Source organism: Tachysurus fulvidraco, chromosome 16 (assembly GCF_022655615.1).
Source record: "Tachysurus fulvidraco isolate hzauxx_2018 chromosome 16, HZAU_PFXX_2.0, whole genome shotgun sequence".
In the NCBI taxonomy this organism is placed as follows: Eukaryota; Metazoa; Chordata; class Actinopteri; order Siluriformes; family Bagridae; genus Tachysurus; species Tachysurus fulvidraco.
The window spans coordinates 7,786,481-7,810,514 of NC_062533.1; the positions used below are offsets into that span (position 1 = coordinate 7,786,481).

Sequence of the window (24,034 nt, forward strand, 5' to 3'; positions counted from 1 at the left end):
AACCCAGGGTTCTTTCATAAAGTTTTAATTTTCCAAATTTGTATACTAGGTGATACACCTGATTAACCAATGTTTTACAAAGGTCTAAGCAGAGTTTGGCCACCAGTGTAAAGTGTCATGACTACATCCACCGAACAGGCTAGAAGCACAGTGCTATAGTATTACACCATTCCACAAGTAGCTTTTATCCTCATGGGTACTACAAAGGAGTGCAATTGTAGTACATGTGAGTTCTTAGAGACTACACGGTAAACCTGGCATCCCGTAAAGCAGTATTAAAATGTGACAATGACATTTTTATTAAGTGTTTATGTATCACACACCAATTTTGGTTGAGCTGGAATATCCTGCTGTTTTTTCATTAAACACAGGCCACGGGACATGTTTTACACAGAAAGAACCATTATTTACTACACTCCTCATTTTACCTACGTAGATGCACGGCTTCTCTTAGGATGATTGGTAGAACATTAACAGGAGCAACCACCTACTATTCAGTAACTCCGACATCAACATGACTCAACATGTCAAACTTAAACATTCTATAGCAGTTAGAATTGTTTGGAAGAAGTAATTTGTAAAATTACTATTACTATTACTAAAACTATTACTATATCTATATGTGATATATATATATATATATATATATATGTATATATATATATATTGTCTCTATATATCTATACTATATATTGTCTCTATATATCTATCTAATATCTATTCCAACATTGTGCTTAAGAAAAGAATGTCTAAAAAATGTGACATATTGTTAATGTTAACCGATTGAAGTAAAGAAGTGACACGAGCACAAAAATAGCACAATTATGTTTATTTTTAACACCAGTGTAATACACTGTATATAACAAATTATAGTTTTAGTCATGCCAGTGTGGTAAAAATAAATATTTGCCCCCACCTCTAATGTTTTTGTAATATCTTTTTATACTCTGTTAAAAAGGAAGTCTCAGGTAAATGAAAAAGAGTTTAATAAATGCAGAGTCTCACGTGATCCAAAAGAATGAGCCAGGGGAGATTCCTTCAGCCAAAATACAAAGTCCTTTTGCAACAAGTAAATGCTGTACCATGCAGTAGAGCTATCTAGTGTATTAATATGATATAGAATATGGGGGAGAAACAGCATGTAATATTGTAAATCCGCTCCTCTTTAAAACACCCAGCTATAGATCACTTATAATACTTGGCTCCTGTGTTTGCTGACTACACGCAATGGTACAGTATCACTTGGTGCATTGTCTATGCTTCCCAGCTCTAAAAGTCTTTTTTCCCAGGCTCCCTTGGAATTCGTACATATGTGAAAAAATTTGCAGCAAAGTACCACTTTGGCAGGCAAACATCATTTCCATTGGCATCAAGTTTTCGAACACATCAAAAATGCAGCATGCAGTCAAACGCCCACTTCTTCCCTGTGCAAATTTTTGTAGCTCCATTGTGCACCAGGGAAATGGAGACAGACTCTTATCATCCCATTTCTTATGCCTGGCAGAGCAAAAACCAAACTGGCTTTCAAAAATCATATTCTGACTTTACATGGTAGAGGTCAACAATGTGAGTCATCTCCATTAAAAATGAGCAATGTTTTTGTTAAAGCATCTGTTATACAGTATCTAAAATGTTCGTATTCATGTTAGAACCTGTGTGCTACTCTCTCTCTCGGGTCATAGATTTCACAGAGAAAAGGAGCAAAGCTAATGCCCCTATGCTACTTTGAGTTCACTCAGTGAAGGCAAAGGCCTACAGTAGAAAACATTAGCTTCTTAGTTTAGTAAACAATTATGCAAAAAGTTTTTTCTTTAACAAGATAAATTTGCAGCAAAAAAAAAAGCTTCACTCATTATTCGCTGATCTCATAAACCTGCATCGGTGTATACTCTCACATACACTCTCAAAGCCTGAGTACAATGAATCATGAAGAATGATGCACGTTAAGAAATGCTGAAGCAGGAGGTTTTCCATGATAAACTCTATGAAATTGTTAATATCTGCTAAGCACTTTTTTTTATATAAAATATGGGGGAAAGCACTCAAACTCAGAATAGCTGACCCAGAATATAATAACTGACCGTGTGCAATAAGCGGTTAAGATTAGGGTTATGCTGACAGATGCCAGATTTGTAAAAGTTATTATATTGTGAAGATATTATCGCTAATCATCCTGTAACTAATACCATCTCACTCTGTTTTGGTGATACCCTGATTTTCTTGAGCAAGGACATGCCTGTGTTAAGATTCCTCTATTAACAGCAACCACGTCACATATCTATGTGCAGAATGAATCTGTGACATTTGCACTTTTGAGGGAAGGTGGAGCATCTACAAGGCCTCCAATGATTTATGTATTTAAAGCTCAGTGTTTTCAGTAAGTGTATTCTTCGAGTGTTAATATTACTAAATACCTATAGGGCTCAAAACTAGAGACCAACACTACTGTAACTGAAAGGTTATTGCTTGTCTTTGTTAAGGCCAGTAAAATTAGGCAAATTTGATCTTTCCAGAGAAAAAACCTCAATTGTCATTAAAGTGTCAGCAAATTAAACAACTAAACCATATGTAAAAAAAAAAAAAGGTGTAGCACTACACTGTAAATATTCAGTATGAGCCCGTTGATTTTAAGTCCTGGATTTATAAACTGTTCAAAATACATACATGGGGAAAGGAATTTAAAAAATCAGTCATTCAGCTGACTACAGTCATTCAGCTGACTACAGTCATTCAGCTGACTACAGCTATAGTCATACTGGGTTTGTGCTGTCCGCGACTCAGATTTCTAACAATTTATTTGTTTATCAATAACTGCTAAAAGAAGAAAAAAGAAACTGAATAAGGAACATGCTAGATACAGTAACTGTGTTACTAGGTTACTGTTAGCTGTATAACACTATATATCACTGAGCTGCCTTCCTGTGTGCCCCATGTGAGCTTAAAAAGTTGTGTTTTGTGAGAAAGTAACAAAAAACTACTAGCATTGAATTTAAATGCCAGTATTACTATATCATAACAGTGTGTGGGTTTGAGTTGGATAGCATGCGAATATTCTTTACTCGTCTAATTCTGTCAATCCAGAAAGTGTCCTTAGCGCCTTCTTTGGCTACATAACCAAAAAAAAAAAAAAAAAAAAGATAAAGATAAAGTGAAACAAACTAAAATAGGAAATCAATATGAGAAAATCTCCATTTACCAAATTGACATCTTGTTATCGGTCATCAATGTTTACATAAATGTACCAAAAGGATCTGTTACCATGCTGAAAAAAAAAATAAGTTCATGCTTATGATAATATAGACATGGGAATGTTCATGCGTCTAAGACATCTTCCAGAATGTAGCCCATACTAAAGCTGGATATTTGAATTTGTACAATTTAATGTTGTCTTAACTTCCTTTCATGGCAATTAATATTACAAATCCAGCATGCACTCATATAATACTCATGGGTTTCTACCCACCCATCCCACATTGTCTCTATGTCAAATTTAGATTAACATAAAAGTATTGCTTAATGGGTACAGGATGAGAAAAATAAGAGCTACATATCTTTTACTTTCTATATCAGAATAAAAAATCATTTCTTTTGGATATCCAACTACAATCTGCATGCTATGATTTATAGGGCGTTAGACACTTTAAATAAACAAGTTAAATAAACAAGACACGAGGATATGTTGTGGAAAAGCGTGTGAAAAGATGAAAATAGCTAAGTAAGTTTTAAGAGGTGTTCTGTTCAAGCTGTGCTACCAAATACCACACCAAGCCTTTATTACAGCCATAGAGCTCCTGTGTGCACCGTGTAGTGCTTCTGCTCTTGAAGATAAATGCCCTGAAATATTAGTCAGTCAAGAAATAGTCCAGCACATGGGGTCCGTATAAAAATGAAATCGTCGTGCATGCAGTCATAAATGTACAAGCAACTACAATTTTTAAAGTAGACTTCATTGGCAGGCCAGATTCCAGCTGGACATGCATCTATTTACAATAGAAATTATTTTTCCCCCTTTAACATATTTTTCTTTTTGTAGTTAGAAGAGGTAACGTTATAAATAAACCCACCATCATATTTTAAATACATAAATAAATAAATAAATAAATAAATACATGTTTTTCTCTTGATTCAAAAAGGTCCATCATCTCTGTCTGCCTCAGGAGTAACAGGTCTAGAGACAATGAAAATGTCTTGACATTTGAGTTCACTTTTTGGGGATGAAGTCTGTGGCTGTAGGCTTGATCTCCTCTGCTCTGAGAGCAGTCTTAAAATCTCCCCCACCTGGGCCTCCAGGACAGACAGACGACCACTTAGAGTCTGGATATCTTCCTTAAGTTCCATCTTAGCCTCCTGCAAGGTGTTTTGAAGCAGAGCATGCTCAGGCACAGGTAGGAAAGAAAGACATCTTGTGGTCAAGGCCCCTACTCCAGGGCTAGGCTGCTCAAATGGGCTCCGCTCCATGGGGCTACGAGAGTCACCTACCCTGTCAATGCGTAAGTCACTTTTGGTGATACCGCTGTCACAAGATTCAGTCTTGTGTAGTGCACTCTTCTCATCTGATTCTTCAGTGCCTCCATTTGCATTGTCACTTCCATTGCTGTCCGAACTTAGGGTAATGGGGTCATTACCTTCAGCCACCTGGTTTTGTGTATCTTCCGGGAGTGGTCTCAGGGTTTGGGCAACATCTCCCCACTCCTCTTCCCTCTGTGGCCAATCTGAGTTAGATAGAGGAGCAAATGAGGCTCCATTTTCTGTGTTCCTGAGACGCATCCATCCCCGACGACCACCACCAGCAGCACTACCTCCACCACCCCTCGGTCGGACAGGACTGGTGAACTTTAGGCAGTTCTGATCAGCCACCCTCAGGCTGGGCTTAAGCTCCATGGCCTCATGGCAGGCCCTCAAACTGGAGTCCTCTGTTTGAACATATGCCAGAGAGCTTTGAACTGCGGTTATCTGCGAAACAGTCACAACTGTGGAGCTTCCATTACCACTACCTCCACCCAAACCAGGTGCCCCATTTTGCATAGAGGGTCCATGATGATGATGGTGCATCTGGTATTGGGGCTGAGGATAATGGTGCTGCTGATGGTGGTGGTGTGACAGTGGATGGAGCTGGTGCTCCACATGGAGCTGGTTTCTCTCCAAGTCAGGCAGCAAGGACCCCTGTGCTCTCATCTCCTTCTGCTGTTTGAACTTCTGGAAGAGTTTGCGGACTGGATGGTCCACAGGAATGGAGAGTGTCACCTCATTTTTCTGGTGTCTCCTCTCCTCCTCCTCCTTCTTCACATCTGCTATTTTACGGAAGACAATCTGTGAAAAGGCAACAATTTCTTAATTCAGCTTTGTACACAACTGGGGTCTATCTGCTCCCCACAGAGTCTACTTGTTACTGGTAAAAAACATTATATATTATAAATTAGGAATATATAGTGGAGAATAATGGTTTTATAATGTGTTATTTAGTATTCTGTAGCATGCATCTAATTTCACATATACAGTTTTGATTTTTCCATGTTACTATAATACCCAGCATGCATTACACAAATACCACAAGCACACGACTCTTACCATGAGCTACAGTAGCATTGGTTATATAGCACTGATTGTAATGCTTTTTTGATTGTTTATGGTATAAACATGAAACAGCATCCAAGAATTTTGATATGAATTTTCAAATTAAGCTTTTTTCTTTCACAGGTATATTGAAAAGAATATTATGTTGAATGTTATGCACTTTGCATAAGAACTCGATAAGAATGTCGTAATAGTAAAATGTTTGTGTTTATTTTATTGTTAATGTATTTCTGCAGCTGCACATAATGGTTTGATTCAAACATGGTGTCAACTGAACTTTTTTTTTTTTTTTTGAGCATCAGCTTTTGGGCTGAAATATGCAGGTATCAGAATCCATGATGCAATCAATATTCACAAGAGTTCCAAAACAACCAGACACATAATAAAAAATATTATTATTATTATTATTATTATTATTATTATTATTATTATTAGTAGTAGTAGTAGTAGTAGTAGTAGTAGTAGTAGTAGTAGTACCAGCATTTATTTATTTATTTATTTATTTATTTATTTATTTATTTATTTATTTATTTATTCGTTTGTTCGTTCGTTCATTCATTCATTCATTCATTCATTCTCATTTATTTGTTTGTTTGTTTGTTTGTAGTTCTAATGAAAATTAGTTTGTTGGAGCAAAGATAAACATTTTCTCTTTTTGCTTGAGTTGATTTTTTTACTCATTGTATGTAATGTTAAATGTGTATGTTTTTATTTAGGTTTGCAGGGATTAGAGGACTGCATCAAACATGCCTGGAGTTTTGCCAAACGAAATGTAGTGTATGATCAATTCCCTAACAAGCAATGCTCTTTAAATATTTTAAACGGCAAATAGCTAACAACCAACACACTGTCCTTCAGTAAGTAAAAAGCAGTAGATAAGTGGATTTTCTGTGGGTAAAAAAGTACAATGCAGCCTCTGGCAAGCCAGTACTTTATTAAGACCCAGACCATGGACCTCTCTTTCTGTATTTTACCTCTCTTCAGTTATGGGCATGCATTTGACAGAAGCTTTGATCACATATGGTATTAATTAGGCAGTGCTAATTAGACGCTTGGGCTTCTCTCTAGGTGCCCTAGGGAAAGCTGCGTGGCCCAGCCTGGCATACTATAGAAGACATTCTCCACACAGCTTGTTATTTTTAATAAGGTTCCAATCACACTATCTAATGACTATCCCAGGTTAAGCACGTGGATTTTGTTCTTACTTGCCCCCTCTATATTCTTTGCTTTGGGATATTATTCAAATATCTGCATAAAAATAACTCACCTCAAGAAGGATTCAGACATTATTTCCTACTAAACATCTATTGATCAATACACAAAAGCCAAGGCTAAGATATTGAATTGTATATGCTACTACATTTTTAAATTAGTAGTAAAGGTTATATAGTTTGATGTTTTAACTATCAGTTTTTCACTACCACAGTATCCAGACTGAGACAGATGTAAACGCAGATATGACAGGACACAAGATTTCTTGGCAAACTCACACGCACAGAACAACATAAATCAGATGATATGAAGGGCAAACTGTTTCGACAAAATCATAGAGTCAACAGTCAAAATAAGAAAATCAGCAAACATGATAACGAGGTTTGGTATACTGTAGGCAGAGCGAACGGTAAGCTGAGCAGTGATATTATCCCTTTTAAAGAGTCCTGGTGTGAGTGTGTGCAAAAAAGCACTGGTGTGTATGATCAGAAGTGCATGTAGGTTCTGAAGTGTACTGAAGTGGAGTTTGGTGTGGTCATGTTTCTAGACCACAGTACATGATGGAAGGAGTTGGAGTTCAAGGGTTTGTTATTATGCTATTATATTATTAGACATGTCAAACTTTGTGTATTTTGCATAGAAGCTCCTCAGTGTAATATATGAGTATGCTAATATAAATTATTACTCAAAAATATGAGCAGTATTTTTTCGTTCACATTTATCTAATTGACTGATACTTAATTAGTGGTTTTGAATCCTCAAATACACAATAAACTTTAGCAGTGTCTCATATATATATATATAAAAACTGCTAAAAACTGCTTGTTCGAGTTAAAGTTGAACGAGGATATGATTTCTCTACAAGGTTGACTTAAAACAATACATTAAAGCTAAGTAAACATGGGTACCTTAAGCTTCAGTTTTTAACTGAATAAAACGTTTAATAAATGTTAAATCAGTAAATAATAAAAACATGTCTATATTAAAGTGAACAGAATTAAACATGGCTAATTAAACAGAACTGGTTTGCTTACTGAACAAAAAACATGCAGGTCACTGGGCCAGGGAATTCAGAATTCAGAAACACAGCATCAAACTTCTGCAAACATTTCCCCATTGCAGAGCCTCTAATATTATTATTACATCCCACCTATCAATTTATAATCTGAAATGGTCAAAATGAAAATGAAAAATCCATGAAAAAACAATATCACACAAACCCATTTTTATTACAGTTAAATGTTATATGCTTAAATGATATAGAAATATAGACATTCTAGATGTTTTCCAGATGTGCAGAATGGTGCTGGTGTGTGTCAGGTCACAGAATGACTGGCAGTGCTGGCAAGGTAAAGATGTTGGAAAAACAGTGGGCAAGGGCTAGGATAGGACATGAGGCTAGACATGAGGATAGGAATTAAAACATTCAGTGCTTTTTCTGTTTATCACAAATTACTTTTTAAAATTGGAGTAAATAAATAGATCATATAGCCTTGTTAATATGCTGAATTGCCTAATGTCAAGTGATGTGTCCATCATTTTAGTCTCATTTTACTCAAATTAGAAGAACGTGGTGGAAGAAATTTCCAGGAATTACAAAAGTGAAAAGATCAACATTGTTTTTATTATTATATATTTTTTTAATTTGCCCCAGAAATGATAACTAATAACTAATAGCCAAAATAATGTACAAGGTGTTATATTACATGTTGTGTAATACAGCATCACAGTAACATTAGTGATTTTAAAAATGTCATCATCTCAGGCCAAGCAATGGTCCCTGATGTTAAAAATAGAGCTGAGAATGTCATGTGACTCTTCATTATCTCTGTGCAGTCTTTTCACCACTGCATTGCTGCAATCGCATGTAATTTCCTACCTCCGTGGAGGTAAATAAGAAATTTAGCTTCTCTCCGCCATCAGATTATTTAAGTAGCACTTATTACTGCCCCAATAGGATGGCAGTGACAGAGGGCAAGCAAAGAGGAAACATACAGCACAAATAACAGGGATCAGTAATGATGGTGCAGATATTAATATACGAGAGCTAGAAATGATACAGAGAAGTTACAGACAAAGAGCCAAAGGGATATTCTCCTATGCTTCTTGTTTTAAGAAAATAATAAGAGATTTGTCAAATAAAATGTAATCAGAAGTCAGTAGTTGTTACCATTTTAAATTGTTATAAACAAGCAGTGTATTCTGAGTCGGCATCTTCAGTTCAAAAGATTAAAAAAAAAAAACATTAATATTTACAGATGGCTTATGCAGGTACTTGATAATTGATGTTCTGGGCACCGCATATTGAAATGATTAGAATTGTGTGTGTATCTGTGAGAATGTCAGGGTTATGCTTGGACATTTGCTGCCTGGACTCTAGGGGTCGTTACGGCAGTGTGTTTTTCATGTACCGCTTTATGTGATGTTGTTTGTTTAATGTTTACGTGTCTTTACTATTAAGGCTGTAGCCTTAATTCTTTCCCAGCTCTGTACACCTGTCCCTTATGTGTCTTCTGTGCACGGAATCTTCATCTTTCAGCTTTTGTCCTGTGTTTGTCCTGTCCGTGGGTTGAGTTCGGTGTTTCCAATTTATGTATTTAGTTACAGTAAGCAGTTTTGCGTTTCGGTCTATATTCTAGCTCAGATTTTCCCCAGTGTTTCCTGTCCATGTTACCCTTGTTATTTGTTAATAAATTGTGTCCATTTTCTATCCCTGCAGTCGGGCCTGGTTTTTCTTCCTGATCGGCACCGCTCCTGCTGACAAGGCCATCATTTTTAAAGACAGCACTTGCCTTTAATCCATAAAAAACAACTGATGAATCAGAATGTATTTTTTCTTTGCTCTGAACTTTAATATAAAATAATTATTTTTATAATGATGAAGTTACTCATTGTAAATGGTCTTGATTTGAACACTATGCTTCCTCATTATTTAGTGACTTTTTTAAATAGCACTACAGCCACCACTTCTTATTATCTTGCACGATGAACTATAAGTAGCAGTGGCAGAAAGTATGAAGTGTAGGTAGGAGTTAAAACACTGTGTCTACTGCTGACATTTACAGGAAGTAACTGGATAGGCCTCAAAAAAACTCTAGCTATTTTTAGTTGAATCAATAAAATAAACACATTTTTTGTCTACTTCATTTCATATTTTTTTAATGCGCTCTCATTCTAGAAAACATACACAGTTTGGAGGATAAGTTGGCCAGCATTTGCTGTTCTATTGGCTCATTTTAAGAGTAGGACTAATGTGTGTATATAAATGGACTTTACAGAGATGGTACAATTAATTAATAGTGTCAAAATTGCGTATATAATTAAGTCCTCATTTGACATTCCATAGTTGGTTGTTTTTTTTAAATAATCTAATTGCACAATTAATACATGGCTGTACCAGTATTGCCACTGTACCAGTGGTCTGAGGATCGAATAACAAAAAAGTAAATAATTTTGTAAAATATTATGAATGTTTTACTGTGTTTCCTATAATTCATACCCGAGATCCCTGAAAGCATTTTAATACATTTGAAAATACAGAATGGCAACTACTGTAAATGATCAGATTTCAATAACAATATAAACACCTTGGCTGGGAGGCTCGCAACATAAAAGTGCAATCATGAACCATGGACAAGGGCCAGAATCGTAAAGGATTGTTTTCAACATCCTTTGAAATCAATAGCTTCAAATTTTGAAAACAAAATGCAGGCACTTTGTATATTGTTCCTAATAAAGTGTAGCATTTCATTTACAACACCTGGAGCACTGGTGAAACCATAGTCTATATTTAAGAATTCTTCATGTCCCCTAGTAGTGCTAGAGGTAGCCCTGTTCTCATCAGCTTTATAAATGCAAATTAGATTATATCTTCCGCAGAGATCGAAATTTCTAAAATATTTTTAGTTTCCGTGAGTCATGAAAGTCCTAAAATATTTTTAGATCACTATTAAAATGTTTTTTTGTTAGCTATTGCAATATTAGTGCACAATCAAAGCAACAGGTTAAGCTGATTAGAGCTCTGGGATGTGATAAATGACAGACCTTTAAACTTTAAAACTACCTATAATTAAACTTTGGCAGTTCCTGAGTATTCTTGTAGTCATTTTAAAAGGATGGCTACCTGAGACAAAAGCTCCTTTACATAATAAAATTATTATCATACAATTAAATAACATGTTCTGTTCACAGAAGCGTCAGTTCATGAATATTGCTCTACTAGCATCATTTTGGTGACATGGTCCCTAATTCCCCTGAGCATGTAAATTTTATACGAATATAATGTCTATTCCCATTCTGATTACAAGTTTAGCATAATGATGCCATTACTGGCACAACAAGAGTAAAGCCTGCCAAAGCCTATTCATACAGGATTTGGGGGAACTAATCATCACCCGTGGAGTACAAATGAAAACTGTGTATTATTCATGCAGACAGAATTAGCAACACAAGGCAAGAAGGCAGTGTGAATTTGTGAAGGTTTCCAAAATATCTGAATATTTCTACTATTTTTTTTTTAATCTAATCTACAGTGTCATAAGCCATGCAGGTTTAACAAGAATGAATGCATTTGAATCGCAGATAATAAATGTGTAATATAGATATATAATAATAATAATAATAATAATAATAATAATAATAATAATAATAATAATAATAATAATAATAATAATAATAATAATAATAATAATAATGCATGTGAGACATCTTTCATTTACACACTATAATCCAAAATCATTATGACAACACAGAAATGAGTACTAATGTAATAATGATGTAGATGAATAATATAAATATTTCCTAATGACTGAATATAAAGATTATATAAATTCACACTTAATCATACAATGATTCATTTGTTATTCCAACCGTTCATACGTATTGCAATTAGTTCAACACCCAGCCTAGTGGCAAAATAATAATAAATAATCTGTCAACAGCTTTCATTGTTGCATTGGAGAAAATGGTTTAAGTGAGACTAACCTAGCAATTAAACATTCAGAATGACCTCTAAGCATCAAGAGGGAATTTTTTTGTTCACACTCTCTAGATGGCATTATTACTTTCACAATTAAAAAAGCTGATAATGCCTTAGATGCAAAATAATACATGTAATTACATTTTCTTCACCTTAAAAGATTCAACTGACTGTTTTTATTTCTGAACAGCCTCAAGTCAAAATAGTCACCTGGAAATAGAAACTGGGCTTGAACCAGCATATGAAAAACAAATCCAGACTGTGGTTACGGATTCACTGGTGTCAAACATATAACATTTTTCAGTTTATTCCCAAACTGAAAGCAGAAGGATAATAAAAAAAGCAATTTCCCAATTCATTCATCTGAAGCAAGCACTGACACAAAAGAGCAAACAGAGATCTGTACCTATTATGACCAGAGATATAAAGGGAATTAATAAACACTGTAATAGATAAATTAAGGCCACAAATGACACAATATCTGTGATAATCAATAAATGAACGCACAGAAGGAAGACATCAACACCGTGAGAGAAAGAAGCAAGAGGGTGCACAATGTGTTAAAAACCTCCAGGTAAAACAAGTCATGATCAGACTACAATAAGATTGCAAGCATATTTAGCCAGGAGGACTATCTCAATTCCAAAGAAACAGAGGATGTATTTTTAGTACAGTGTTACTTTTTCAAAGAGCTTGTACACAAAAAAAGAGGCTTGTAGTCATTTCTCTCTGATCAATATTTAATTTTATGCCCATTCAGTGAGGTTAGATCAAACTTCAGATATAACTGTGAAATGAGTTTATGAAATGTTATACTTTAATGCCTGTGAAATCTGAAAATCCACAAATGTCATTTATGGAGTACATAACTGATAGAAAGAGATGGTGTACCATTAAGACAAACGTTTGATTAAAAAAAGGAAAAATGTAACTTTCAAGGTAACATCTAGTGCTATATTGAGGTGATGGCATAGTTGAACTGAAAAATTACATCATATTATATATCCTTTTCCCAAATAAGATTAAGAACAAGCATCGATGTTGTGTTTAGATTAACAATGGATCTAATTAAACAGATAGATAGACAGACAGATAGACAGACAGACAGACAGATAGATAGATAGATAGATAGATAGATAGATAGATAGATAGATAGATAGATAGATAGATAGATAGATAGATAGATAGATAGATAGAAAGAAAGAAAGAAAGAAAGAAAGAAAGAAAGAAAGAAAGAAAGAAAGAATGCAATGTCAGTGACTGACTACTTTCTTTCATTCCAGACGAGGGCTGCTACCTTCCGAACCGTCATTTGCATATTTCCATGTTGAATGCCAATAGCAAATTTCATCACATTGTGTCCATGAGCAGAACCTATTTAAGGTCCCCACTGTACCCGGCTTGATCGCTACAGTATGCCATTTTCTCCTTTTCAAGAAATTATGGCAGTCTTGCTAATAATCTGTGTTGTTATTGTTAATTAAATCTGCCTTAGTTGGCAATGCCTTGATTTCCACTTTGTACGTAGGAAATGTGTGTATTATATTTTATACACTTGTCACTTGCTAGTGTGAAACTAGCTGTTGTTCTTTCAGCCATTGATAGGGTTAGATGATAATGATCAGTGCACTAATTGTTTGGGACCTGAACATTTTCAATAAACACTTACTGTACAAAGCCTTGCTTCACCTACAGGAAAGAATACAATACAGATCTGTGTCATGAGGTCTACATTAAACTAAAGCGAGCTGAGCAAGTGCCAAATCCATTTCATAGCTTCATCCATACTTAATTAAGTTCCTCCACTCAGGTGAGTGACTGGGCTTTTCCACACCAGACTGGTTTCATTAATGTGCTTTTATACATGTTTAAGATTATACTGAAGCTGCAACCGGATAAAGGGGTATGCATACTAGCTGTACTAGCAGATGCAAAAGCTCTATACTTGAGATCAATATCACTGATAGAGAGACTACTGGCCTCATTAGGGAAACAGGCTGATGAAGCATTGCACATAAATCCATGCTGCATACAAGTCGAATATAAGAGAGCTGACATTCTGGTTTGTAAAGTATATGTGTGGCTGCCAGGCATAACCCATCTGTGGCTCAAATTTGGGAAACATAAAAATGATGAAAAATTGTTTTTATAGTCTAATAAAAACACAGATTTTTTTTAGATATATAAGAATGAATTAGTTTATTTGCCCATCAATGTTATTGCGAACAGATCCATCAAGTGGAGATAACGTTAACATTTCTCATTGTAAAAGGATTTAGGTTCAGGAATTTAGCCCATTTTTCTCCCCAGTTTGGTCATTTGCCAGTTCCCACCCACCAGCCAGCACTTCCCTATCATGCAACAGCTACCAACTGGGATAAATGGATGCTGCATAGATGATCTTACATAAGTCAGTAGTGCAGGCTCCACATGCCGGCATCTAGATCTACATCTGATTGCAGGCGAGAGGAAAGTTTTCTCAATATGGTGCAAAACTTGGACATAAACCCCTTATCTTGCATTGTGAACAATGCTATGGAGTTTTTTGCAGAGTTGGCTAGAATCATCTCTTTCAGGGTCTACCTTAAAAGTTGATGTTGCTAGCATTGTCTGTGCACTGGGGACAGATTAGCGGTCTGCCTGTGGGAACATTTTAACTTTTTTTAAAAGTGATATTGTTCCACTGGTCACAGTGCAGCCTGTAGTTGGAGCAGTTTGTTGAACTGACCATATGAACCAGGAGAAGTACATATAGTCACGTTCGCTTAACACAGCTAGCTTTTTTTTTTTGTCAAGTCTTATTAGTTGATGTAAAGTTCAAATCACAGCTCATGTGCTCTGTGGTATGGATAACTGATATATATATATAGAGAGAGAGTCTAACAAACTAAGTTGAATGCTTATTACCCACAAAAAGAAAAACAGTCTGAGAATGAATTTTATCCTTAATAGTAAACAGTATAAAAATATTTAGTGTTTCTCAAACTCATCTGAGAACAGCATCATGATTGCTAATTTTTTTTCTGTAATAAACAACACTAGACCTATTCTCACTCAACACTTTTTACATTGGGTCCAAGCACACTGCTCAATATGTAAATAAGTCCCAGAATTAATAAATGCAATTGGTTAACAAGTTATTGTATTACCTATTAGCATTGTTCGATAATGTTCATATACTACAATGTACAGTATGTGCTTCATTATATCCCAATGCCTTAAGAATTAGCCAAAGCCCTACGTGGGGACGTGGAGTAATGCAATTTTACCTCAGGATGTCTGTAATATTAATTGGCCAATTCGCACGGGACAAGACATCTCAGTAAAACTAGCAGAAGTTGGAGGGGTAACTCGCTTTACGCACCACAGTAACCTCCTTGTCGTCATGTGCGTATGACGTTGCTTCCTGTTATCACGTGCGCAAATAGACAACATGGCGCCTCCATGCTTGCAAAATGCGCCAAAAACTACTTTTAAACAGGAAATGACGGAATTTTACCATACATATTTACAGCGGGTCTTTTCGGACGGGATTAGTATTACCTGAGGTAATTTTTCCGTACCTTTTTACAGAAGGTAAAAGTCGCCATAATCTTTACTGACATTGTCCGTAATGATTACCGAGATGGCGCATTCGGACGGGACCAAAATCACTGAGAAGCTCTGGTAATACTTTCTTTACCCCCACGCCCCCACGTAAAACTAATCTAAAACTGCCTGAATAGTGCTTTATGTATGCATTAACTTATTACTAGGAAAGCATTTTTCTATATTTGAATGTGTAAATATAACCCATATAAGTTAAAGCACTGAAAAATTGGCAGAGAAATAATGTTTTATGCTAATGTACCACTTGAATTAATATTTACTTTGTTGAATTTTTTGTCAGCAGAAAATAGCAAAGTATAAATTCATTCATTCATTCATTCATTTTCTACCGCTTATCCGAACTTCTCGGGTCACGGGGAGCCTGTGCCTCAGGCGTCATTGGGTATCAAGGCAGGATACACCCTGGACGGAGTGCCAACCCATCACAGGGCACACACACTCTCATTCAATCACACACTACTGTTCAAAGTATAAATTATGCTGTTAAATTTATTAAGTTATTGAATTAGAATTTTCCAGTTAAATGAGGTGTTATTCTCCTCAAAAGTTTCCAAATGGCATTTTCCAACCCAGTTAACATTTCATCATAATTAAGAGAAATTCAGGGCACCTGAAGTGTCTCCAGTGTTCTAGCTCACAAAGTAAGAAGGACAGACACAAAGCCAGTTTGACATGAGCAAATTGGTACTGAGGTTCACATGGTGCAGAGCTTTATATAAGACAGATATCAAATTAATTTTCTCTGAGATCACAAACGCATGTAACTGAAGCGTGTACAGTACAGAAAGCATTTGGCTATGTAGAGGTGTAATGATCGAAATTCTATATGACAGAGGGGTGTCTCAATATAATCTATTTACACCGAATATAAGTTATATAATATATAAATTTGATTTGTTTTTTAAAAAAAAAACTCCTGCTCCATAATTCTATATGTTGAATTTTCTAAAGACAAATTATATATCTCTGTCAAGATTAAATAAACAAATTATATATATATATACACACACACACATACAAAAAGCCATCCTGGTTCCTTATGTGTCACTGGTTTCCAAAGGTAATCATTTAAAAACATATCTTATATATATATATATATATATATATATATATATATATATATATATATATATATATATATATATATAAACACAAATATAGTCTAGTTGTCTTTTTCATCCAAGGTATACTTTATGCTATGCTATATTAGTGCAGGGTAAAGTCTGAAGAGACAGAAGTTGCTTATAAAAATTGCGTCTTTTTTTTTTTAAGAAAAAATGAGACTCTCTATTAATGAAGATTTCCAGGTATTTATACTTTATTCAACCCACTGCATCCAATCAGAAAAGCTTACTTCATTCTCCATCCTGCCCCTACTCAATCCTCACACAGTGATATTAGCAGCCCAGCTAGACTGCGTACAGCACCTCCCACTGCACAGCAGGACAATCATCAGATTAGCGCCTGCCGCTAGCGACCGCAGAGAGATCTATTATAGTCTCAATCAGATTCACAGATCCATTCTTCCTTATTAAGGCATCCTTTGGAAGGCCCATACTGAATGGGTGAAGATGGAGCTCACCATCTGAAGGAGTGTATAGCTATGGTGGAGGCTGTGCCATTTAGAACAGCATAAATTACAGCACTTTGTTTGAGATCAGTGCATACTTTGGATTTTGAAGTATCAGCCAATATTGACGGAGTAATCAATCTGACTATTGTTCAATATGGCAGGAGAAAAAAGGCACATTTTGGAAAAAGAAGGATAATCAAAATTTCTTTTTAATCTGAAATTTTGTATTGGAGTTACAACTGTATTAAATGTCAAACTGGCTAAATGATCAAATGCATTAAATGTAATTACAGAAAGTCCTCCACTATCATGTTGATCATTAAATTATCTATTTTTTAATTGTATTTTTCATTTTGCACATACAAACCTTTAGTCATTTATGGCCTCGGAGTATCTTTGTGCATATTTTAAAAAATTCTGTAAACAGTATGCAATAGAATAAATAACGTTTGGTTCATAATAAATTATATGTTCATTTGAGGAAATATAACTGCTTGTTTCAGCTGTTAAATGAAGCTGAATTTCACTCTAGTGTTTTAGTTAAACTGATCTCGACACAATCACAGCCATAATAACACTTGTCCTGCACAAAATAAATGTGAATGCAATAACTGCATTTATAGACTAGCTGTCAAATTGTTTGCTGCAGTGGGTGGAAGGATCAACTCACAATAATGTCTTGCTTGCTTAGCCAATGCATAGGGTCAGGATGGGCAGCTATTTCCATCTCCATTTCCATACACATTCCTCAAAATCCATGTGCTCCTGTAGCTCCAAAGGACATGTGTACATGCATTTATATAGAACTGAGTAGCTGCACTTTCAGCATCAACAATTTAACCGTACTGTAGTTTTTAAGGCACTCACGGATGCACAGGTTCTTAAAATCGGGGCCTACTGTATGCCATATCCATGAAATCATTTTTTAGGACACTTGAGACAGATGATACAGCAAGCACATATCCTCCCTTTTACTACCCCTGCAGATGTGCGTGTTTCTCCGGTCTTAGTCTTTCCCCTTGTTGCTGAAAGGGCAATTCTATGTCTTCTCATTTACAGTAATGGTTAGAATGATGAACCTGTGTTGTTCAGCTTATTGACAGGAAAACGGCAGTTCCAAGAAGATGTCTTGTAAATCAAGCAAGAGACAAGGCCATCAGTAGAGCCTCATTTCTGGAATTAGGTCTTAAACTCCAAACCTCAACAAATAATGATTAAACAATGAGGTGGCTATTTTTTAAAATGAATAATAAAAGACAAGACAAGATAAAACACTTTGCAGCCAAATATGGTTGTAGTTTATGCTCTCCTTTCCACACTTACAGCAAGGTAAATCATGCACTCTTTGACTGCTGGCCATAGCACCAATATATTTTCTGTTGACCCACTAAAGATCCAGTCCTTTGAGTTTTTCCTGCCACTGATTAAACTGAGTTAAATTTACCAAGTATATTATAATAGTACACTATAAAATCAAGTATTAAAATTGTTATCTGCTAAATAAAAAGTCAATAACATATCATAGTGTGAGCCCATCCATGAGCTACAAAAGTCAAGAACTCTAAATCATTTTCAACTGAGATTCAAGATTCAAGTTTATACCAGCTCTGGTTCTGGCCACTGCCTGATGACTGAAGATACAAGCATTCTAGCTCCTGTGACTCAAAAGTTTGAGAGTTGTGTTGTCCATAAAAGGAACTGGACTGCTTAGAAATCAATACACAATTGAAGTTTAAGGTTTTGGAGCTCTTTCACAGCTAGCCTTTCACTGTAGAGATATTTCGTACGCTTTCACTGAGCCGTTCTCTCAAAGCAAGGACACATTGAGAAATGATAAAGAGAGTCACACCATAGAGGGTGTTGCAAAAAGCCACTGACCAGGGCAAATGATGCATGGTGAGAGGTTTTGAGTGACAGCTCATAGATAAAAGCTGCTCAGTTAGGGAAGTGGGAAAGAGGCTTTTATATGTGGCATAAAGAACTTATGAGTATTATGTTTGCCAGTGTGAGAATAAATTCATGCACCCAATTACATTTGATCATATTTTTGAGTTATTGTAAATGTTCATTAAGTTAATCACAGTGTATAATGTATAAAAAAAAAGTGTTTAATAGAGTGCATACAGGTAGTAAGAATAAGGTTGTGTTTATGGGTAGCCTGCATGTCCTTCTAAGTGATCAGACTCATGGTTTATTCAGGCTATGGTTTGTAGGGGGTATTTCTTTTTATTAGTGCCACATCATCAGCCAAGCCGCTAAGCTAAAAGTGAGCAGAGGGAAGCTACTCTGCCTATGTCACTTCCTTAAACATAGATATACACAACACAAAACCAACTTCAACTCATATCTCATGATTGTTAGTTTTTACTTTATACTCCTTTTAACCTACACATGATGCAGTATGTACCTCTGAATACAACGTACTTTCAACACACACAGGAACACACCAGCACTCCTACTATTTTATGTTTAGGCATTATGTACATGGCAACCTACATCTAGAATGACTCATAGGTTGGTGGGATGTTTTATCTGTACTTAAAATTTAATGCAACGGGCTATTATGTGTTTATTAAAATGTATGGATATTAATTGTTAAATATTAAGGATATGGATTTTATGGCACATAATTAACTCTTGTTAATTATTATTATAATGTTTATATCAATGAGTTTAAAAATGAAAGATTAGAGATCTAGCCAAAGATATCTCTCATGATAGTATCATATCAGCGTAATTATCTTTCTACAGTGACATTTTAAAGCAGGTATTCCCTTGGTGAGTAAGACCGTCTCCCAGCAGGGCAACAAATTAAAGGTTGCATATGTTACAGTAAATATGCTTTCTTCTAGCTGTCTCTGGACATTTCTCTTCAGTCTAGTTAATAGAAAGAAGGCAACAGCTTAGGTTATGAAAACTATTATATCAGAAACAAGGAATCCAACTGAAACACACAGCTGGCCGTATCAGATCTTACAGTTTTAACATTATACACTATATTATTATAAGTATTATACACTAAAATTATGATGCCCCATTATAGAGTTAGCCCCACCTTTAGTAGTATAATAACCTCCACTTTGGAGGAGTGGGGTGTCGGGATTAACTCATTCAGACACAAGATCATCAGGCTCTGAATTTGAGTGAGGAGGTCTGGGGTGCAGTCAGAGCTCAAGTTCATCAAAGATTTCAGTGAGGTTGAGGAAAGAGCTGTGTGCAGAACACTTCTTCCACTGGAATCTTGGCAAAAGATTTTTTATAAACCTTGCTTTGTACACGGGGCATATTCATGCTAGAACAGGTTTGGGTGTCTTAGTTCTAGTGAATGGAAACAGTAATTCTACAGCATACAAAGACAATAAAAAATTGGGTGCTGTTTTGGGAAGAGCTATATATGGCTGAGATGGGCAGGTGTCCACATACTTTAGGCCATATAGTGTATAGACAATATTAGTCTGATTGACTCTGCTATATTTTACCTCTATTTTTGCTACCAGAAAGAAAAATAATGTGCAGTTGAAACATTTAGTAGTCTTTAACTGTTAAAGTCTTTAAGTTATTAATAAATTCTGTTCAATTCTGAAGCCACACTGCTCAGCAGTCTATGAAGGCTTTCAATCTAAATGAATCATTCATGTGCTTAACCAGCATGAGACCGAGTTTCAAAGCCATAAGTGGGTCTGAAGGCTCTGCCCCATCAGTCTCAGTCCCAATAATAACATAGGACTACATGCCATCATGCCATAAGATCATATGAGGACAAACTGCAAACCAGAGGCAGATTTTTGGCTGATGACACTAAGGAAAATAAATAAATCTGCTGTTTGTGAGCACAACATCAGTCTAATATATCTACCCGAGGACTATTTGTGGTTATATGTATGTGTTGCCCTTACCCGCTTCCGGAGGTTGCAGGTGAGAATGAGGTTACGTGAGAAGGAGTTGGCAAAAGCTGTGTAGAATTCCAGCACCTTCAGCAGGGCCTCTCTCTTGATAACATGCAGGTCACAGTAAGTCAGCGCCCTCACGTTGGCACATGCATGAGCAAGCGTGGTCTCTTTCCAGAAAACATCACCAAACACATCACCCTTACCTGCAAAAAATAACATATTGGCAAAAAACGAAGAAAAAAAAAATCAAAACATGACTCTATCTTTAGTACTGACATTCGTTGCCGAAAGGTAACCAAATCTACAGTCATGTTAGCAAATTTTAATATGAACACGAAGTTTCTATTAAAAGCCTAGATCTTAAGATCTAAAATGGACTTTCTTTGGGCTCAGCCTTAATCTGCTTTCCTGCAACGTACACTGGTATCTTTTGACAAGTGGCATCATTAGGAGCTCAGCAGGTTCAGAGTGGTGGGTTCAAGTAAGTGCCTCGAGCATAATTAAAACACAGCGTTCCCATTTTATTTCATTTCATAATCATTAAGGCAGGAGAGCATCTGATCTGCTACCCCATTAGAACAACGAGACTTTAAGTTCTTTTCTGCTGCACCCAATCACACCTAATGTGATGTCACTCAATAAAAATAGAGAAGTCATAGCGGGCACATCATAGTCTCATGTCAAGAGGCTATAACCATTACAGAGTGTTGCCTTCTCTATTAAAGCATGCGATAAATATTGCTTTCACAAAAATAAATATGTGTGCATGTGTGCTACAAAGAGACACAGTATTCCTTCTTATGGTTTAGAGCTCGGCCAAATCTCCCAATGCTGTTTTTATTGCCTTAATAATCTTCACTAAATTGCTAACAAATGATAAAGAAGAAAAACAATGATACTGAATTAGTAAACACAAGCTGGGAAATGTCTCATGTACTGTATGTAATTTAGTAATTTTGGGAGTTCAAAAATTACAGTTGGCCTCATATTCATCTTTCTATGTCTACAGGATCAAGTGTGCACAATCCTTGATACTGTTGAACTGCATTGGCCAGAGCACAGGTGTCATCATAAATTGATTTATTCCGCATAAATCAATTATGCGGAATAATTATGCATGAAAAGCAGCAAAATGCATAATTCACTATGGTCTCTATAAGGGTTTTGTACTTGGCTTGGAAGGTAACCTTTAGGCAAACAAGGGCTATGCATCAAAAAGTTTGAATGTGAAAGTGAAAGACAACTCTGTATATTCTAGGAACTTCCTTACAGAGTAAAAGGTACTGTACAAGGCAAGTTCTAGAGAGAGTACAAATTTCTTTAAGTCTTTCAGCATACTTGTACTTTGTGTAATTATGCGGATCTGTGCTTCCTGGAATATAATATATGAGAACACAAATTCTTCATTTCAGTGGGATTCACGGAAATGACAAAAAAAGCTTCCTAACAAGATTTCCCTATGCTGTTAAAGCTCAATTAATCAGTATGCTGAGCCAGGGGCAGGGTTTCTTAGAAGAATTTTTTTTCTTGCTGAAATTCAACAGTGTGTATGCTGCCTGCAGTCACAGCCACTAAACGTGTGCCAAATCATATATATATATATATATATATATATATATATATATATATATATATATATATATATATATATATATATATATATATATATATACTACAAGAGTGACTTAGCTTACCAAGAATTGCAATAACCTCATCATCCTGAATGACCTCAAGCGAGCCGGACACCACAAAGCATAACGTGTCAACACTCTCTCCTGCATGGAAGATGAGGTCTCCTGGTGCGCAATGTGTGGTCTGGAACTCCACAGCTAAAGAGCGCAGACAGCCATCACTTGCCAGCCGGAAGGCAGGATGGTCATTAAACACCTGGCGGTTAAGGTGTACGCAAATGTCCGCCCGCATGTCTTTTGGACAGATAGACAGCACCTAGGAGAAAGAAGAAGGTATGAATGTCATGGCAGTGTAGTGACACATTGCAGTGGCAGTTGAGGCATGTGAATCAGGATGGATGAGACAGTGAATCAACACTGTGTAATGACTGGAGAAGTGGAGACCCTCTCTGACTCAATGCAATTTGATGGCAGCAATAAAATATAAGAAAGAGACAATTCAGCAAGAGTCACGCCAATAATATACACAAGTCAAAAAAGTGCAGTGTAATACAGCCGTGTATCAGTATGTACAGAATTTATGTACAGGACAAGTGCTGCACTTGTGGTCAGAGATTTAGCTCCTTGGAGTGTACTCGTGCCAAAAGACGAGAGAAAATTGCTCAGCTGCTGTCCGTATCTGGAAGTGATTTGGATTTTCTTAGTGGACATGAATATTTCATTTTGGTGCAGTGTAGCACAATAATTAAATCAACCGTCAACTGAAAGACTTTTTTTTTTTTTAATAGAAAGATAAAAAAAAAAAATAGCGGAGGAATAAAATTCCAGAATATCTGCTGAACATTATTTAGCAATGGAAAAATGCTGACTAAGATAACAGGTGCACTTTAATGCTAAAAATAGGCATATGTTGCTTATCGAGGATATTTAAGTTAACACCCTATAATAATTACTATAATTGTTATCATACTAATCTTAAAAAAAACATTATCACTTAGGACCAATTAGTACTGTGCCAGATTTGTGCAACATTTTTGTCAACATGAGTTAATGTTAAGGAGTTCGGCAACATATTGTAGGGATTATTTTTATTGTATTATGACTTTTTTTTTTATTAATTTACAGTAGACAGTTGATGGACAATCAACAGTACTGTAGACAGACTGATGAAGGTTTTGACTTCACTAAACACTCTTCTGTTATAAAGAATATGGTTGAACTAACTGTCATTTTTAAGATATGACAAACTCAGACAGCTTCATATTTACTCATGTGATTTAATCCTAATTAAATACCACATTCATTAAAATTATTCATTCACCACAACTTTAAAAAAAAAAAAAAAAAAAAAACCAAGATGCGGGATTCTTAAAAACCATGTGTGTGTGTGTGTGTGTGTGTGTGTGTGTGTGTGTGTGTGATCGCTATGTTACTCTAAGTGGCAAAGCGAAGTGATGTATTCAGCAGCTTAAATCCAGAGAGTGTGACGATCATGAAGGTTTCTAAGGGGATTCAATCTCATCTCACCAACCTCAGCAGAACCTTTCTTGTTTTTGCACAAATCCTT

General features: G+C 35.8%; 1 protein-coding gene across 3 annotated transcripts in view; it reads right to left on the reverse strand.

The window, feature by feature from the left end:
- Positions 1–1,561: 1,561 nt before the first annotated feature.
- The window catches only part of kcnh5a (potassium voltage-gated channel, subfamily H (eag-related), member 5a), a 68,667-nt gene continuing 46,194 nt past the window's right edge, over positions 1,562–24,034 (reverse strand). For all 3 annotated transcript variants that reach the window (XM_047801513.1, XM_027149029.2, XM_027149028.2), the window contains 3 exons: positions 22,531–22,783; positions 20,843–21,039; positions 1,562–5,310 (listed from right to left, as the gene is read on the reverse strand). In XM_047801513.1, the coding sequence (XP_047657469.1) occupies positions 4,126–5,310; positions 20,843–21,039; positions 22,531–22,783 (1,635 nt within the window). In that variant the 3' untranslated portion in view covers positions 1,562–4,125. The remainder of the gene's footprint in view (positions 5,311–20,842; positions 21,040–22,530; positions 22,784–24,034) is intronic.